Source organism: Bactrocera latifrons, unplaced genomic scaffold (assembly GCF_001853355.1).
Source record: "Bactrocera latifrons isolate USDA-ARS-PBARC rearing strain unplaced genomic scaffold, ASM185335v1 scaffold_617, whole genome shotgun sequence".
NCBI lineage: Eukaryota > Metazoa > Arthropoda > Insecta > Diptera > Tephritidae > Bactrocera > Bactrocera latifrons.
This window is the reverse complement of record NW_017537287.1, coordinates 18,861-36,129: the sequence shown is the minus strand read 5'-3', so window position 1 is coordinate 36,129 and position 17,269 is coordinate 18,861. Positions and strand designations below refer to the sequence as shown.

The 17,269-nt window shown below is 38.2% G+C and overlaps 1 protein-coding gene across 1 annotated transcript; it reads right to left on the bottom strand.

Annotated features, from left to right (window-relative positions):
• Window positions 1-1,172: 1,172 nt before the first annotated feature.
• On the bottom strand, window positions 1,173-6,590 carry LOC108975138. Its single transcript, XM_018943447.1, has 2 exons — window positions 6,518-6,590; window positions 1,173-1,881 (listed from the first exon to the last, which is right to left on the bottom strand). Exons 1-2 carry the CDS (start codon window positions 6,578-6,580, stop codon window positions 1,594-1,596), a joined length of 351 nt encoding a protein of 116 aa, XP_018798992.1. The 5' UTR covers window positions 6,581-6,590; the 3' UTR covers window positions 1,173-1,593.
• Between the last annotated feature and the right edge of the window lie 10,679 nt (window positions 6,591-17,269).

Below are 17,269 nucleotides of genomic sequence, written 5' to 3'. Positions count from 1 at the left end.
GCGTTTTTTTTTTTAAAAAAGTTATCAAGCTCTTAAAAAATCACCCGATATTTTATGTTGTGTTCTATAAACCACGTCCGTATGGTAATAAACCAAGTACATATGTATGTATGGTTTGTATCTTCAAACTTGGTGAAATTTTAGAATTTCGGGCTGAAGAGAAATAGACATTAGTGTAGTCTGTTAAAGTTAAGTGCTAAATTTACCTAAAAGTGGATGGTGTTAAATATAATCTTGATTTTACATGCACACGAGTATGTTTATACATATTTACAAATAAATTTCTATATTAAATAAGCATACTTAGCACGTTCCGCCTGACTTTTTTATGCATACATGAACAAATACTTAACAAAATTACAAAAACGTTTATTTTCAGCTTTAGAAATTCCGAAATTTACTCTAACTCTTTTGTTTCAACTTATATCGTAGTGTACATACATAAAAATTTGCATACATATGTATGTCCCTCATCATGCCATTTGTAAAAAACAAAAAAAAAAAAAAAAATCGCGCACGTGTCAAGTGCTTTTGTTCATAGCTCTGTCGTTTTTTCCTGTGGGCCACTTTCAACCACAATTCATTTTCATATGGAACTTCCCCTCAAATGTTCGAGAATAACAATAGAATTTGAAACAAAATTTAATAAAAAAAGTTGCAATAAAACTTAAAGGAAAAATAGCCTGGAAACTACGTATTTGCATGTTGCCCAGAAATTGAAGAATCCTCTGATGTTCACTTTAGAAAAAAAAACGCAAAGTGGCTCATTGCCCATGAAAAATCTCAAGCGTTTTTGAGATGCGAAAAAATATGTACTGGGAATGCGCGAATAATTAAAAGCCTAATTGCCTGTCACGGGAGCCAGAATATAATATTCCGATAAATTAAAACCATGTCCCTTCGAATTCACGTTCACTTTGCAAGAGAGAGTTCTTTATTTCTTAATCTAATTGTTAAGCCTAATCTTAAAATTAACGGCTTAAACTAGTGGTAATATAAATATGTATTAAAATGGGGGAAGTATAATCATTCTCAACTTTCGTTAAATATTGTAAGAGATTGTGGTAAGTATTAAGGTAAGTAATAGATTGGTATTATGAGTGCATTATTAAGGTAGGTATTTTACAATAGACTTTCTTAATTTAATTTTCAATAATTCAATATTTTATAATTTTTATAATTACATTTTCTTAATTTTAATTTTAGCTTTCAATATACGTATATATCTTGTCGCTTGACGCAACACCGGCCACCTTGACAGGATCAGATTCCTTCATTATCCAGTGGAAGCACGGCCAGTTTGTGGATGGGACGCTTAATCGTGCCCGTCTTGGTTGCTGCGTCTGCGAACCGCACCACTTGTTGCGGCACCTGAAGTCCCGTCAGGTATACTTTGGACCACTGTCGCCAGAACTGTTGCTTGAGACAACAAACAAGTTGCCATCTCTCGCAACACCGAACTGGGTCCACTTTCTCTGGGGGTGATGCCCGCAGGGAGCATCCTATTAATAGATGCGCTGGTGTTAACGCCTCGCCGTCGTTGGGATCTTGGCTCAGAGGTACCAGGGGGCGACAGTTGAGGATGGCCTCCACTTAGGTCAACACTGTTGCTAACTCCTCTGCTGTGAGTAGCGCATTGCCGGTTATCCGAACGATGTGGTGTTTGGCGGACTTCACTGCGGCTTGCCATAATCCGCCGATGTGCGGCGCCCGCGGTGGTATAAAGATGAAGCTGCACCCTTCGTCTGCTGCGAATCTCTTCAGTTCTGGACCCATTGCTAGAAACGCCTCCTTCAATTCACACAGCTTGCGATCGGCACCGACGAAATTGGTGCCGTTGTCGCTGAATATCTTCGTCGGGACTCCTTGGCGTCTAATGAACTGTTTTAGGGCGAGAATAAATGAATTAGAAGATAGGTCCGAAACTAATTCTAAATGTACTGCTTTGGAAGTAAAGCAGACGAAAACTGTAATATGTGTTTTTACGGGTGGTCGGCCGCGTAGTTTTAACGTTGTGTATATCGGACTACAAAAATCTACGCCACATATGAGAAGTAGTCTCGTAGTCTTTCGACTGGAAAATTTCCCATTATTTGGTTTTGCAACTTCGGCCTGTAACGAAAACAATGTATACCGTTTATTATGGTTCTACTGCAGGCTTCTCGGGCATTAATTAGCCATATGCGTTCTCGCAGAAGCGCAACCAACGCTTTAGCCCCAGCGTGGTGATTTCGAATATGCAGGGACCGTAAATACGTTATATTGAAGTGCGAACTTTTATTTAATAAAGGCGGACATTTTGCATCGTATGGGAGAGGTGCATTTAATAGGCGACCTCCTACTCGGATTAATTTGAATGACACCGATGTATCCGAGTACTTATGCAAAAACGGATTGAGTTTTTACAAGTTTGCGGGTAAGGTGGTACCTTTATGCAATTTTTGAATAACATTCGAAAATTCTGAATGTTGGACCACCTGTGCAATTTTTAAAAAACTCGAGTTTAACTCTTCTGAAGTTAGATCCTGTCCCATGGAGGATTTTGGTGGTCGTCTGATCCATCGTAATATGTATGCGACCACACGAAGCAATTTTTTATGAGAAGAGAATTTTTSAATAAGGTCCAATATTGAATTTTTCTCAGCAGTCGAAATTAATGTAAATGTATTTTTCTTCTTCTCTAATGCTTCGTTTTTTGGTGAAGCTGGAAGTGGTTATTAATTGGCCATAAGGCAGGGTCTTCCAGGAGGAACTGTGGACCGCCAAACCATATCGAATTATTCAATTCGTCCACGTTACAATCCCGAGACACTTGATCCGCAGGATTTTGGTTCGTTTGCACATTTCGCCAATGTACTTTGTCAGTCAACTCTTGGATTTCGGACACTCTGTTTGCGACGAAGGTTGTAGTGAGGATGGATGTGGATTAAAAAAGTAAAACGATTTCGGAGTCTGTCCAAAATGTAATWTTTTCGAAGTGTCGACTCAACATAGGCGCTACTGTTAACCATAATTTCGAAAGAAAATGTGCTGCCGAGAGCCCAATACGTGGTAGAGATTTGGTCTTCAGCGAAGCCACTCTAGACTTTGCAGTAAGCAGCATACATTTAATACCACTATCAGATTGGCTTCGTATATATATGCAGCATCCGTACGCYCTTATTGAGGCGTCGGAGAAGCCATGTATTTGGCAGATGGCACTCGACTCAACGTTTACGTAACGAGGAATGCTAATCGATGAGAGCTGCATTAGGTTGGCTTTAAAGTTCTGCCATCTAGTGTCAAGGCGCAATGGAATCGACTCATCCCAATCTAGTTTTTGGATCCAAAGCTTTTGCAATAAGATTTTTGCTTTGGTAACTAGTGGGGCTGGTAATCCAAGAGGATCAAAAAGGCGAGCGGAAACCGACTATATATTTCTTTTAGTGGCTCGCAGATCATTAAAATTGTCATCTAAAACAAAGCGAAACAAATCCTCTTTCGGCAACCAATGGATTCCCAACGTTTTAGTTGAACTTTTGTCATTGAAGCTTAATGACTTTTCAGTGCAATCACTGTCGAAAAAATTAGGGTGGTTCGAAAACCATTTCGTTAAGGTGAATCCGGCCGAGTTTAATATTTGAATTACCTCACTTCTCAAAAGATCTAGCGACTCAAAATTTTCGGACCCTGTTAATAAATCATCAACATAGAAGTCTCTTTTGATGGCCAATGAACCGAGTGGATATTTCATTGTATTGGTATCACATCGTGTTGCGAGAAATGGAGCAGGCGCAGTGCCGTATGTTACGGTGTTAAGACGAAAAATTTGAATTTGCTCATAAGGATGCACAATAAGTTGAGAATTTCTGTCTTCTTCATGCATAATTATTTGGCGGTACATTTTAGTAATGCCCGATGTTAGTGCACACTTATGTAAGCGAAAACGAAGAAGAGTTGAGTACAACTCTTCTTGGATGGTTGGACCTACCATCAAAAGTTCATTCACTATTTGAGTTGAAGATCGACTCGACGGATCAAAGACAACACGTAATTTGGTTATTGTGCTCTCGGGCCTTAAAACGCATTGATGCGGAATGAATTAGTGTGGCTCACTCGGGATCTTATTGTTCGTTGGGCTCATGTGACCCAATGCAACCGCCGAACTGCGGTTTCATAGGAGTGACCGAGTAACTTACGGCCAGCTGTAAAAGGCATTCTGACTTGAAGCCATCCTGAAGGCAATACTTGAGTTGTATTTACGAAAAATTGTTCTCACTCTTGTTGCTCTAGTGTGAATTTAATGCCATTAGAATCTGAAGGTAATTCTTCTAAAGCCCAAAATTTTTGGACTACTGAATTGACGTAAAGTCTTCTTCAGCTTGACATAATGTGCTATGTAATCTGGGAGGAGAACTTCTACTACTGGCGTATTTGCCAGATACAATCCATCCTAAAAGGGTTTTCTGAAGAGTTGGTTGGTTAGGACCATTTTTAATTTGGCCAACAGCTAAAAGATCGAAAAATGTTTCAGCACCCAAAAGGATATCCACTTTTTTAAATTTGTGGAATTCTGGGTCCGCCAATTCAACATTGTGCAGAATTTTCCAGCCACTAACATTGATGTTATGGTCTGGATGATTTGCCGAAATGCATCGCATTACCCAGAATTCCGCCAAAAATTCATAATTATTTAACCGCGACTTGACAAACGCGCTTAGTTTTGACTCCACTTTTGTATTGGAATTGCCAATTCCAATTACGGTTACTGTTTTGTGCTGACGTTGAATCCGCAACTTTTGTGCCAAGTCCCCCGCCATAAAATTGACCTGGGTGCCTGAATCCAGCAAGGCTCTCGCAGGCAGGTAATCTCCTCAGCTGGTCCTCACTAAAATTACTGCTGTTGCCAGCATTACCCGATCCGACATACTTGCTGTATGCATGGGATGTGTAGTGGATGGTTGCGGATGAGGTGCAGCGGGGAAGGAGACGGGATACTGGTGCAACAGTGTGTGATGCGATCGATTGCACACACGACATCGATCCGCTCTGTACTTCGATACCGTGTGCCCCTTACGCAAACAATTTACGCATAAGGGCACCGATTTCACGAACTCGAACCTCTGCKGCACCGGAAGCGCCTTGAAGGTGGGGCAGGCAGTCAAATGGTGATCCCTCGATTTGCACTGCTGACAAAGAGGCTGCCTCGTATTCGCTGCAACTAGCGCCGATTTGGTTCTGTCTATATATTGTTGTTTCCCATGACTCGCACTGCTTGTTGGTATGGGCTTCGTCCTTAAATTTGATGCTCCTTCCGCTGATAGCTGCTGGAATCTCCTATTTAGGGTGGCTTCACAGACCTTCCTCAGTGGCAGTTTATCATAGTCCAGCGCTTCTTCCCATTTGGATCGGGTGGCGGGGTCAACCTTTGTCATTACAATGTGTATAATAATACCGTTTGTTATATGTTTCTTATCGCCCAGCGATAGCAGTGAGTCATACACCGCTGACACTTCGTCAATCATTGATCACAATGAAGGAGCGGATGGCTTTGGGATTGTTAGCAGCTCTAAAAGTTTAGATATTGTATTGAAATATATCAAGCATTTATTATCATAAACTTTTTTGAGTCTTGCCAACGCTTTCGGGTAATTTTCATCCTCATCAATTTCTTCAATCTTTGATTGGCATTTCATTAATTTCTCACTATGTTAATCTAATATATCGAGACGACATTCCAATTCTATTGGATCTAAAGACATAGTCTTTTCGAGAAGGCCCGTTTTAATGCGAAAAATACTACTTTTCGCAACCGTTCTTTGACGTCTTAACGATTTTAAGTCCGTCAACTCCTTACTTGGAGACAGGCTTGCGAGAGTTGGCTTTGGCTTGCTCATTTTGCGTTGGTTTCATTAAATTTCCGAAAAAAAAATACCATAACGGTTGGCAACAGATATATTAAGAATCGATAACGAAAACGAAAAAATATATGTCGATTCCCAAATATACGAAAGCCAAACCAATAGCAATAAAAGTTGGCAACAAATATATTTGGAATTGGTTACGAAAACGAAAAAAAGATAATATCTTTTAAGCCAAACCAATAAATGCGCAAATTGAGCAATAACACAAAAAAGTAATTTAATCGGAAAATGTCTGAACGAAAATCGATAAAAATTGCGAAAAAACGGCCGATAATTGCAAACGCGGATCGAAAAAATTGCGAAAAAGTAGAAAATTTAATTTTGCAATTAATAATTTTTTCACCTTTATTTCAAAATAAAGGGCTACCGCAAAATCCCAAAATCCCTTATTCACTTTGAATTCGTATATGTTTGAGCATGTATTAATATATGTATAGATGTATGTTTGTATATTAAATACAAGGCAATACAATAAAGTCAATGTAATTTATGTAAAGTGAAAAGGGAGAGCCAAAAACTGAAAGTATGCACTTGTTTTTTTTTTTTTGTAATTTTATTTGTATGTGTTTTCGTTTTATTTTTTTTTTCTGCTTTCAGTAAGTCGCACTCGTTACCTGGTGCATCGGCTGTTTGCCGGCGCTTACGTCCCTTTGACAAAGTATACAGCGGCAGCTCATTCCCACGACGGCAGCGGATTGATGACAGCAGCGGTTTGATGGTAGTAGCGACGATGGCAGCAGCGGCGTTGTGGTAGCGGCGGGTTGATGGCAGTGGCGACGATGGCAGCAGCGGTGCGATAACAGCRAAGTGATGGCAACGAAGTAATTACCACAGCAACGGTTTGGCAACAACGGATGATAGCAACGGTTTTTGGGCTTACCGGTTTTTTAATTTTGCGGCACTTTAAACAGTTTAGAAAACTGTTTTCTAAACTGTAACTTAGCATATATATATAAGTATATACAATATGTATGTATATATACAAATTTTTTTTGTTGTTTTTTGGTTAGGGCAGAAACTTGTGTTCCTTTATTTGCGCCTACCACTGTACCGCATAAATAATTCACCTCGTAAACTGTAAGTACCACTTTTTAGTTTCTTTAGTTGTATGCTAATTATATTTATGTATATATGTACGTATGTATATGCACACACTTCACAATACYTCCCTTCTTCTTTTTTGATTTTATAGTGGGTATATAGGTAAGTATTTATTTAGCACTCCACTTCACGTTTATGTATGTATGTAAGCATTAATCACTGTCCTCGTATGCATATATGTAAGTATTATAATTTTGCCACCACTTTTTCTTTTTATTCTCGCTTTAGTTTTGTGTTTATATTTTAGGCTTTATTTTTATTTTTCCTGTATTTAGGTATCACTATCACTGCACTGCACAACTTGGTCACTTCCAATGTATGTTTCTTTGTTTTTTTTTTTTTTTTTGACTTTGTGAAGACCGACAACCGCGATTGACAGGCAATTAAAAACGATAATGGTTAATTAAAACGAAAACGGAACTCAATTAAAATATTCTTAGCTCACGCACTAAGTCCCTGCTCAGGCGCCATGACAAATCTCAAGCGTTTTTGAGATGCGAAAAAATATGCACTGGGAATGCGCGAATAATTAAAAGCCTAATTGCCTGTCACGGGAGCGATAATATAATATTCCGATAAATTAAAACCACGTCCGTTCGAATTCACGTTCACTTTGCAAGAGAGAGTTCTTTATTTCTTAATCTAATTGCTAAGCCTAATCTTAAAACTAACGGCTTAAACTAGTGGTAATATAAATATGTATTAAAATGGGGTAAGTATAATCATTCTCAACTTTCGTTAAATAATGTAAGAGATAATGGTAAGTATTAAGGTAAGTAATAGATTGGTATTATGAGTGCATTAAGGTAGGTATTTTACAATAAACTTTCTTAATTCAATTTTCTTAATTTTAATTTTAGGTTTAAATATGCGTATATATCTTGTCGCTTGACGCAACAGCCGACTCTCAAAATTTATTTCATGTATTTCTTTTTTCTTGAATATATGATATTGAATTAAAAAATTACCACTTATATGAACTCCTCTATTCTTCCATATAAGTATTTTATATTTTTACTTAATATATATTTTCACAGCTTTTCGATTTAGCCCATTTTATATATTCCACGCTCAACCAAAAAATCCTAGTACTTGAAAAGAGCAAAGTCAATTTTGAATAATAAAGCACTGCAAAATGAACAAAAGTTAGGCTGTTCACGGTAAGGTGGTTATCGGGTTATGTGGTTATTAGATTAAAAATAACCTCTATGTTCCGTGAACATCCCATATTGTATGGTTATATGCTTATTTTYACACAAACAGCTGTTCATTGTTTACATTTTAAGTTCAATGAAATTTCTACTTATAAAATGCCTAAACAAAGTTTAAAAAGCAACATAATTGAATTTAAAATAAGTTCTGCTATTCAGGAAATGGACTTTATTGAAGGTATGTTCTTATTAAATAATCCAAATTTTAAGAGTTCAAAAGATTCTTTGTATAAAATTTGCAGACATCTTGCGCGCTGAACAGTGTCACAATGCAATTGTAAACAAAAAACAGCTGTTAATAGCAGAATTTCCAATTAGAAAATATAAATGGAAATGCCATTCGCTTAGTTTTATTTATTTATTTTGCTGCCATTTAGTAAAACTCCAACGACTTTCTAACACTGGAAATAAGCAAACAACCACATAATCTGTAAACAAGGGTCTGGGTTGGTCAAAGTTGGTTATTTTGTCATACCGCATTTTGTTGTTGTTTACTTAATCACATAACCACATAACCCGATAACCACCTTATCGTGAACAGCCTAAGTGTAAACATTGCCGACGTCGTCGCGAGATGTTGATGCATAGAAACTTTGCCAACTTTGCAGCGATGTGCACAATGCAGCATCAATATGTATGCGAGCTCAAATTTATATTTGTCGGTAAGTTGTTATTTACTTTTTTCAATGTTTTGTCAGAGGTCAATTTTCTTCTACACTCCGTCTTCGCGCAAACTCGCCGTTACTTCAACGGAGGAGTTTATCCTATTAAAATAACGCTTTCTTCTGAGAAATACTGATAACTTACAGCTTATTTACGTAATGTAATAATATTTATGTAAAATTAAAAATATGCATAAATGTATACTAGTTTTAAAATGTTTTAAAGAAAATCAATTAATAATAAAAAAAAAACTAATATAATTATGTGGCATTTCGTCCCCTGACCCCTCCGTGCCTCCGGGAGCTCAACTGTTCCGTTGGTGAAAGCAAAAGTGCAGGTTTTAAATATTGTTTGCGCGAAGCAAGGAGAAGTTGACGACAGCGTACATGTATTTAAAAAACTTAACGGTACGCGCATAAAAATATGTATGGCCATAAAACTAAATCGATCGGCACCAAACTTTTCAGGAATACGGACCCAGTGATCTGCAGTGAATACTTGGCTACTCTCAAATTCTTAAAAAAAATATTACCTTCTCACAATGGCATGATAGCCAACGTCTAAAATAGTGCGGAGTACAAAGGATTAAAAAATCAAAATAGAATAATAGAGAACATTGATAATAGTAATTATCAATTAACGCAGAAACGAGGTAAAAGTGTAGTTTAGAGCGTGTTTGCTGAAATAAAAAAAAGCGATGGAAGTACATTGGAAGAGTTTGTTTACAGTCGAAAATGCAAGCATTTGTTAAAGTTTATTGGTATGCAAAGCAGTAATTTGATGCGTCACAAATGCTTCGCTAACACTTTTGGGCAGGAAGTGGTTATGAGAAATGTAAGTCAAGAGACAAGGAATTCGCTATCAATGTCTGTTCACAATGGATAATAGAAGATTGCCGCCCTTTTATTGCCGTTGATGGATCTGGTTTTGAAAAATAAGCAGAATTGAAATGGGATCGAAATACGGTGGAAATGTTAATTAAATGTTAATATACCTGACATAGTTACCAATGCATCTACTATCTCGCGGAGGATTTATAAAATGGCTGAGGAGAAGAAAAACTAAGTTAAATCGTATTTAAAAAAAGTTGTTGATGAAGGAAATGCTTCTTTAACCACGGATATCTGGACTGACAATTATGTGAACATACATTATTTATTTACCACGCTTCATTTATTCGACAATTTAAAATACTTAGTTTTGGTATCAAGTCTATGGACCTCTAGAAATGAACAGCTATAAATGTTCAAAACAAAATACTCAGCAGATTTAAGATAGAAGAAAAAGTATTCAAGGTGTACGGACGTGTTTTGAAATTCCCTCCGCGTATTATGATTTTTGCAAAAAGAAAACAACCATTAATAATAAATTAAAAAACAACCAATGAAATAAAAACCAGTATACACAAACTATTAATAATAAACATTAATAAATAGTACACAAAACAAAATACAAAACAAAACAAACAATAATGAGAACTTTGCAGCTTGACCAGCAAAACCGTAGGCATTTTTTAATAGCCTTCTTCAGCTTTGTCGATACAACAAAAGTAACTGATGATGAAACCAAGCTAGTGCAGTCAGCAGTAAACAGCAATCGGGCAACAACAAATCCACTGACAGCAGCCCCTATGTAGGTATCAGAAAGCACCTGGACAGCGAAAGAAAACAAAATGCAAGGTGTGAATATACCAAGCAAAAAAGAAAATTCACATTGGCTACATTAATGTAAAAAGGAAATCGACACGCCAAATAGTAAAAAGCCAGAAATTCTTATTGGCAACAGATTTGCCTTATTGAGCAAAGAGCCTAACGACGATGCAAAAGGCACAACCATAGTAGTGAACGCCAACCCCCCTCCAATCTACTTGCGGGAGCAGAGCTCAAATACTTTTGTTGCTAAATAAAGTGAAATTGTAGGTACATCCAACTCTTTTTTTTTACACGGATTTGAAGTTACACGGTTGAAAAAACCTTTTTTTTGTAAGAATTTTTCAATCTATTATGGTTTCAAAATCACTGTCTTGTAATTATGTTTGTTTTTACCATACTTAGCATCATTGCACCAGGTTGTGTAACGAGCTTCCCATCTTAAATGTGCTGGACTGACGGGAAGAATATTGGATTCTATTCTTGATAGTTAGGGCTTGCGCTGGTCTTGCATTAAATGCAGACCAACTGAAATTGATTTATTTGACGCTTTTAAGCAGGCGCGCAATAATTTCAAGGAGATTGGCCATGAACTTGAAACCCTTACTGAAAACTTTAGGCAATATGAAACGTCGTTTCAATCATTTAAATGCCTAAATGAACAGGAAGTTAATCCAAAACCTTCCAATAAACGTAAAAGTTTGTCTGATTAAGAGATCACTGCATCTTCCTTAAAAAGAATGCTCCCACCCAATATTGACCTCATCAATCTTTCTTCCCCTTGTCCTCCAGAGGAGAAGGTTTCGTCTGCTCAGAATGGAAAGCTGTTACTGAACATGGTATGGGAAAACCTTCTCAGATCCGCCTCCAATTAACTGTAAGTCAGATAATAAATATTTAATTGTAATACCGCGAATACGAAATAAGGACTACGAATTGAGGGCATGCACCTGGAGATGTCCGATCCCTTAATTGGGAAGGTGCCGCTGCCCAGCTGATTGATATCCTCGTGAAAATAAAGGCTGACATCACCGCCGTCCAAGAAATGCGATGGACGGGACAAGGACAGAGACGAATAGGTCATTGTTTCATTTACTACAGTGGCCATATAAAGGAGCGCAAGTTTGGTGTGAGAAAAAGACTCCGTCGCCGAGTGCTATCATTCACTCCGGTAAATGAACGTCTAGCCACTATCCGCATCAAAACGAGGTTCTACAATACATCGCTGATTTACGTCCACGCCCCGATAGATGAGAAGGACGATGTGAACAAAGATACCTTTTATGAGTGCTTGGAGCGCACTTATGAGAGCTGCTCCCACCACGATGTCAAAATCGTGCTTGGCGACTTTAACGCCAGGGTGGGCAAAGAAGTTATCTTTGGCACTACGGTCGGGAAATTCAGCCTCCTCGAGGAAATATCCCCAAATGGGTTGAGGCTGATCGACTTCGCCGGGGCCCGAAATATGGTTATCTGTAGTACTAGATTCCAGCATAAGAAGATACGTCAAGCTACCTGGCTGTCTCCGGATCGAAACACCACCAACCAGATCGATCATGTTGTGATAGAGGGAAGACACGTCTCCAGTGTTTTTATGTGCGTGCGCTCCGAGGTCCTAACATCGACTCGGACCACCATCTTGTTGCAGCCAAGATTCGCACCCGCCTCTGTGCAGCAAACCACGCACGCCATCAAACTCAAGGAAGGTGCGATGTCGAGAAACTGCAATCACAACAGAGAGCCTAACGATATTCTACTCGGCTTGTACTTCTGCTCTCTGAGAGCACTCGTCAACAACTCCCTATAAAGGAACTGTGGGACGGCATTTCAAACTCCTTACATACAGCTGAAACCGAAACCATTGGTTTTCGGAAAGTGCAGAAGAACAGCTGGTACGACGAGGAGTATCCATATCGCAGGGGAGAGAAAACAGGCTACCTACCTCGCAACGTTACGATCGTGCAGGATGGGATAGATACCGAGAGTTTAAGAGGGAAGCGAGACGCATTTGCAGACAGAAAAAGAAAGAGGCCGAAATGCGTGAGTACGAAGAGCTTAATAAGCTGGCTGACAGGGGTAATGCTCGAAAATTCTATGAAAAAATGCGGCTTGTAGAACCCCTAAAGGTGATCTAGTCACCGATGCCCAGAGCATACTTAAATTATGCCAGGAGAAGGTGAACCCGGTTCCCCAATCGATGATGATGAAGCAGACGTTCCATTGCCCGACCAGGAAGAAGTTCGAATAGCAATTACCCGTCTGAAGAACAACAAAGGGAGGCGATGGATTGCCGGCCGAGCTATTCAACCACGGCGGCGAAGTATTGATAAGGAGCATGCATCAGCTTCTTTGCAAAATATGGTCGGGCGAAATCATGCCCAACGATTGGAATTTAGGTGCGCCATGCGCGATCCATAAAAAGGGAGACCCCAAAATCTGCGCCAACTACCGTGGGATAAGCCTCCTTAACATCGCATATAAGGTTCTATCGAGCGTATTGTGTTAAAGATTAAAGCCCATCGACAATAAACTGATTAGACCTTTTCAGTGTGGCTTCAGACCTGGAAAATCAACGACCGACCAGATATTCACCATGCGCCAAATCTTGGAAAAGACCCGTGAAAGGAAAATCGGCACTCACCACCTCTTCGCCGATTTCAAAGCTGCTTTCGACAGCACGAAAAGGAGCTGCCTTTATGCCGCGATGTCTGAATTTGGTATCCCCGCAAAAATAATACGGCTGTGTAAGCTGACGTTGAGCAACACCAAAAGTTCCGTCAGGATCGGGAATGACCTCTCCGAGGCGTTCGAGGTTTCAGACAAGGCGATTCCCCGTCGTGCGTCTTCTTCAACCTGCTTCTAGTTCGAGCTGCAGAACTAAATAGAGAAGGTACCATCTTCTATAAGAGCACACAGTTACTGCCGTATGCCGATGATATTGATATCATCGGCCTCAACACCCGCGCAGTTAGTTCTGCTTTCTACAGACTGGACAAGGAAACAAAGCAGATGGGTCTGGCAGTGAACGAGGGCAAGACGAAATATCTTCTGTCATCAAACAAACAGTCGACGCACTCGCGACTTGGCTCTCACGTCACTGTTGACAGTCATAACCTTGAGGTCTTAGATAATTTCTTCTATCTTGGAACCAGCGTAAACACTACCAACAATGTCAGCCTGGAAATCCAACGCAGATTAACTCTTGCCAACAGGTGCTACTTCGGACTGAGTAGACAATTGAGAAGCAAAGTCCTCTCTCGACAAACAAAAGCCAAACTATATAGGTCCCTTATAATACCCGTCCTGCTATATGGTGTAGAGGCTTGGACGATGACAACAACTGATGAGACGACGTTGCGAGTTTTCGAGAGAAAAGTTCTGCGAAAGATTTCTGGTCCTTTGCGCGTTGGCCACGGCGAATATCGCATTCGACGGAACGATGAGCTGTATGAAATATATATACACATAGTGCAGCGAATTGAAAGACAGCGGCTACGCTGGCTAGGTCAGGTTGTCCGGATGGACGAAAACACTCCAGCTCTGAAAGTATTCGACGCTATACCCGCCGGGGGAAGCAAAGGAAGGGGAATGCCTCCACTCCGTTGGAAGACCAGGTGGAGAAGGACCTGGCTACGCTTGGAATATCCAATTAGCGCCACGTAGCGAAAAGAAGAAAAAACGCGCTGTTTTTAACTCGGCTATAATCGCATAAGCGGTGTCTACGCCAAGTAAGAAGAAGAATACCGCGGAAAAAATCAATATTTATCTGAAGACTTGCTGCGGATGCGACACACAGACATCCGAAAATTTAATTTCAAATATGACAGAAATATTTCATCTTTTAAGATTGGCATATCCGCTGAAAACTTTCAATTGGTACTTGACAACTCATTCTGGCTATCTGGGGTCTTTGTGCGCGAATTTGAGCATAAACGTTTTAAACAGTTCTCACTAAAATTCCAAGAAAACCCGTTGATACAAAAACTGATTAACAATAATTCGCTGAGTATTTATTATTAAAATGTTAGAGGCCTTAATACAAAATTTACTGTTCTGTATTTAAATAGCGTCAATTATAATTTTAAAGTCATTGCTTTCACAGAAACCTAATTAAAGCCCCACATTTTTTGATAATGAAATATGCAATATCAAATTTCAAATCTTTTGATATGACCGGCTGAGCAAAATACGGGAGTCTTGCTTGCTGCTCCTTCTTCAATTCCATCTGAAGAAGTCGATGTTCCCGCACGCAGACTTCATAGAATTTAAGTGCATTTGAATTTGCGCTAATAGTGACCATATCTACTTAACTCTTATATACCGCCACAATCGGACTTATCTGTATATACGCTACATGCTTCTTTAATAAAAAATGTTTTCTACTAGCCATGAAGTAATACTGATTCCATGATTGTTTTGGAAATCTATTGATTGTTACATCATTCCTGTTAGTACTAGCTTATGTTTTAACGAGTTCTTAAATGAAATGTCGGAGTTGGGTCTTAACCAAATTACTTAAATTTCAAATAAGTTTGATAAGTTCTTAGATCGTTGATAACGCCTCAATATTTTCTGTTGTCAGATGTGATCCTTTGGTTCTACCAGAGTTCAACTTTGCGAAAGCTAATTTTAAGAAGATTAATTACGAACTTTCTAAAGTAACTTGGCCAGATTACAGTGGCAATATTGATTTAGTGCTTCCCACTTTAAAGAAACTATTTTTAACTTATTGGAAATTACGTAAGTAGGAAGGAATTATGTAAGTAAAAAATTAGAAAATCTCGTGCTTTTAAACTTAACGACAATTTCTTGAACTTAACAAAATATGTTATAATAATTATATAAACAAAGTAAAAAAACGCAAGATTTCTAATTTTCCGCCCGCAGTGAAATATAAGTCTACTATTTCTGGTGACAATTACACAATTTCTAAAGGTTTGCTGAATTCTTTAGGTCCAATTACTCTCCAAAATCTCCAAAAAATGTCCCTCATCAGCACAAGTTATGTCCCATTTCTGTAATTAATGCACCCACCATTTCCGAAGCTGACGTCTTATATCAATTAAATATGTTAAAACAATCATTCAATTTTCGCCCAGATATGATTCCCTCATTCTTTCTTAAAAAATGTGCCAAATATATATACCAACCCTTAACAAAACTATTTAACTCATCTCTTAAGCAAGGCATATTTCCATCTATATGGAAAAAGTCATTTTTATATCTCCTTCGATGATACCGACTTTTGTCCAGTTCGTTGCAAACAATTGCGCTTGTTATCAACTAGCGACGAATAGTTATCTAGCTACCTAATATTTTTTATTTCTATTCTAATTGTTCTGTTCTTAATTCTATATTAACAGATTTCTTTTGTATTTGCTCAATCTAAATATTTTTCACCTGCATGAATTATATATTTTAAGTTTTATTACTCAATAAAATGCCAAATGTACATACAATTACACGGTTTTCAGATGACGTGGAACGTATCCCCCATTTTACTATAGGAAACGCTTCTTTTTTTACACTGATTACCGAAACGTATCTGTCATGTAAAAAAAGAGTTGTTTGTCCTAATAATTTTCATATAGTATAGATAATATAGATGAAACAAAAGTTTCACTGAAAAAAGTTGTATGGAAATTGTTAAATTTCTGTCGAATAAAAACAAGAAAATTGTTACAAATATATTTAATAGAAACAAAGTACAACAGCCAATGTTTAAAATTGAATTATTTCCCAATTCTAATCAACTTAAAAAAATGAAATTCATCCTTAATTTTCAAGGTGTCTTCCAAAGTAAACAAGATTTACAAACACAGAACAAATGGTTTTTTTTGGCAAAATCAATTTATTTTATTCAAAATAGTCTCCTTCTGCTTCAATACAGCTTTTTGCGTGATCCGAAAGTATGTCGAACGAGAGTTTTAGCTGGTTGGCCGGTATTGCCGCATGTAAGCCGGTGCTAGCCTTTTAAATGGCCTCTTCGTTTGTATAACGCTTTCTTTTCATGGGCAAATGCATTTTCCCGAAATAGAAGAAGTTGCAAGGTACCACACCAGTTGAATACAGGGAGTGGTTAATGGTTAAAATGTAATTATTGCTCAAATATGTCCTTCAAATTTTGGATTCTGAGCAATTTTTGGTCGTCAGTCAATTTGTGCGGAACAAACCGTGTAAACACCTTTCGTAAGCCCAAATGTGTGGTCAAAATGCGATAACGATGTTTTGGAGATCTTCATTTCCATTTCCATGCATCTCAATGATAATTTCGGCTTATTTTTGATGAATTCACGCACAGTTTCGATGGATTTTCCGGTGATCACGGATTTTGATTTGCCCACATGTTGATCGTCATTTATGTCCTCACGACCACTTTGAAAATGTTGAAACCACTCGTGCACTGTGCTACGCAATCATCGCCAATAACTTGTTTCATCAATTTAAACGTTTCGGTAAAAGTTTTATCAATTTTAAAACAAAATTTAATGTTGGGTCTTTGTCCAAAGCTCATTTTCGCACCGCTAACACAAAGATACTGACACTTAAAACGCAATAACTTCACTTTCAATCAATGAAATGTCATGAAATTCTCACTGGACAATCCGTACAGATATCAGATTCTAACGCACTAGTCGACATATACATACATAGATGGCATTGTGTATACTGTGTGCCTCGTTTTAAAATTACAGATAGTGAATGTAAAGACTTTTGTGTAATCAAAGATTTCTATCAGGTG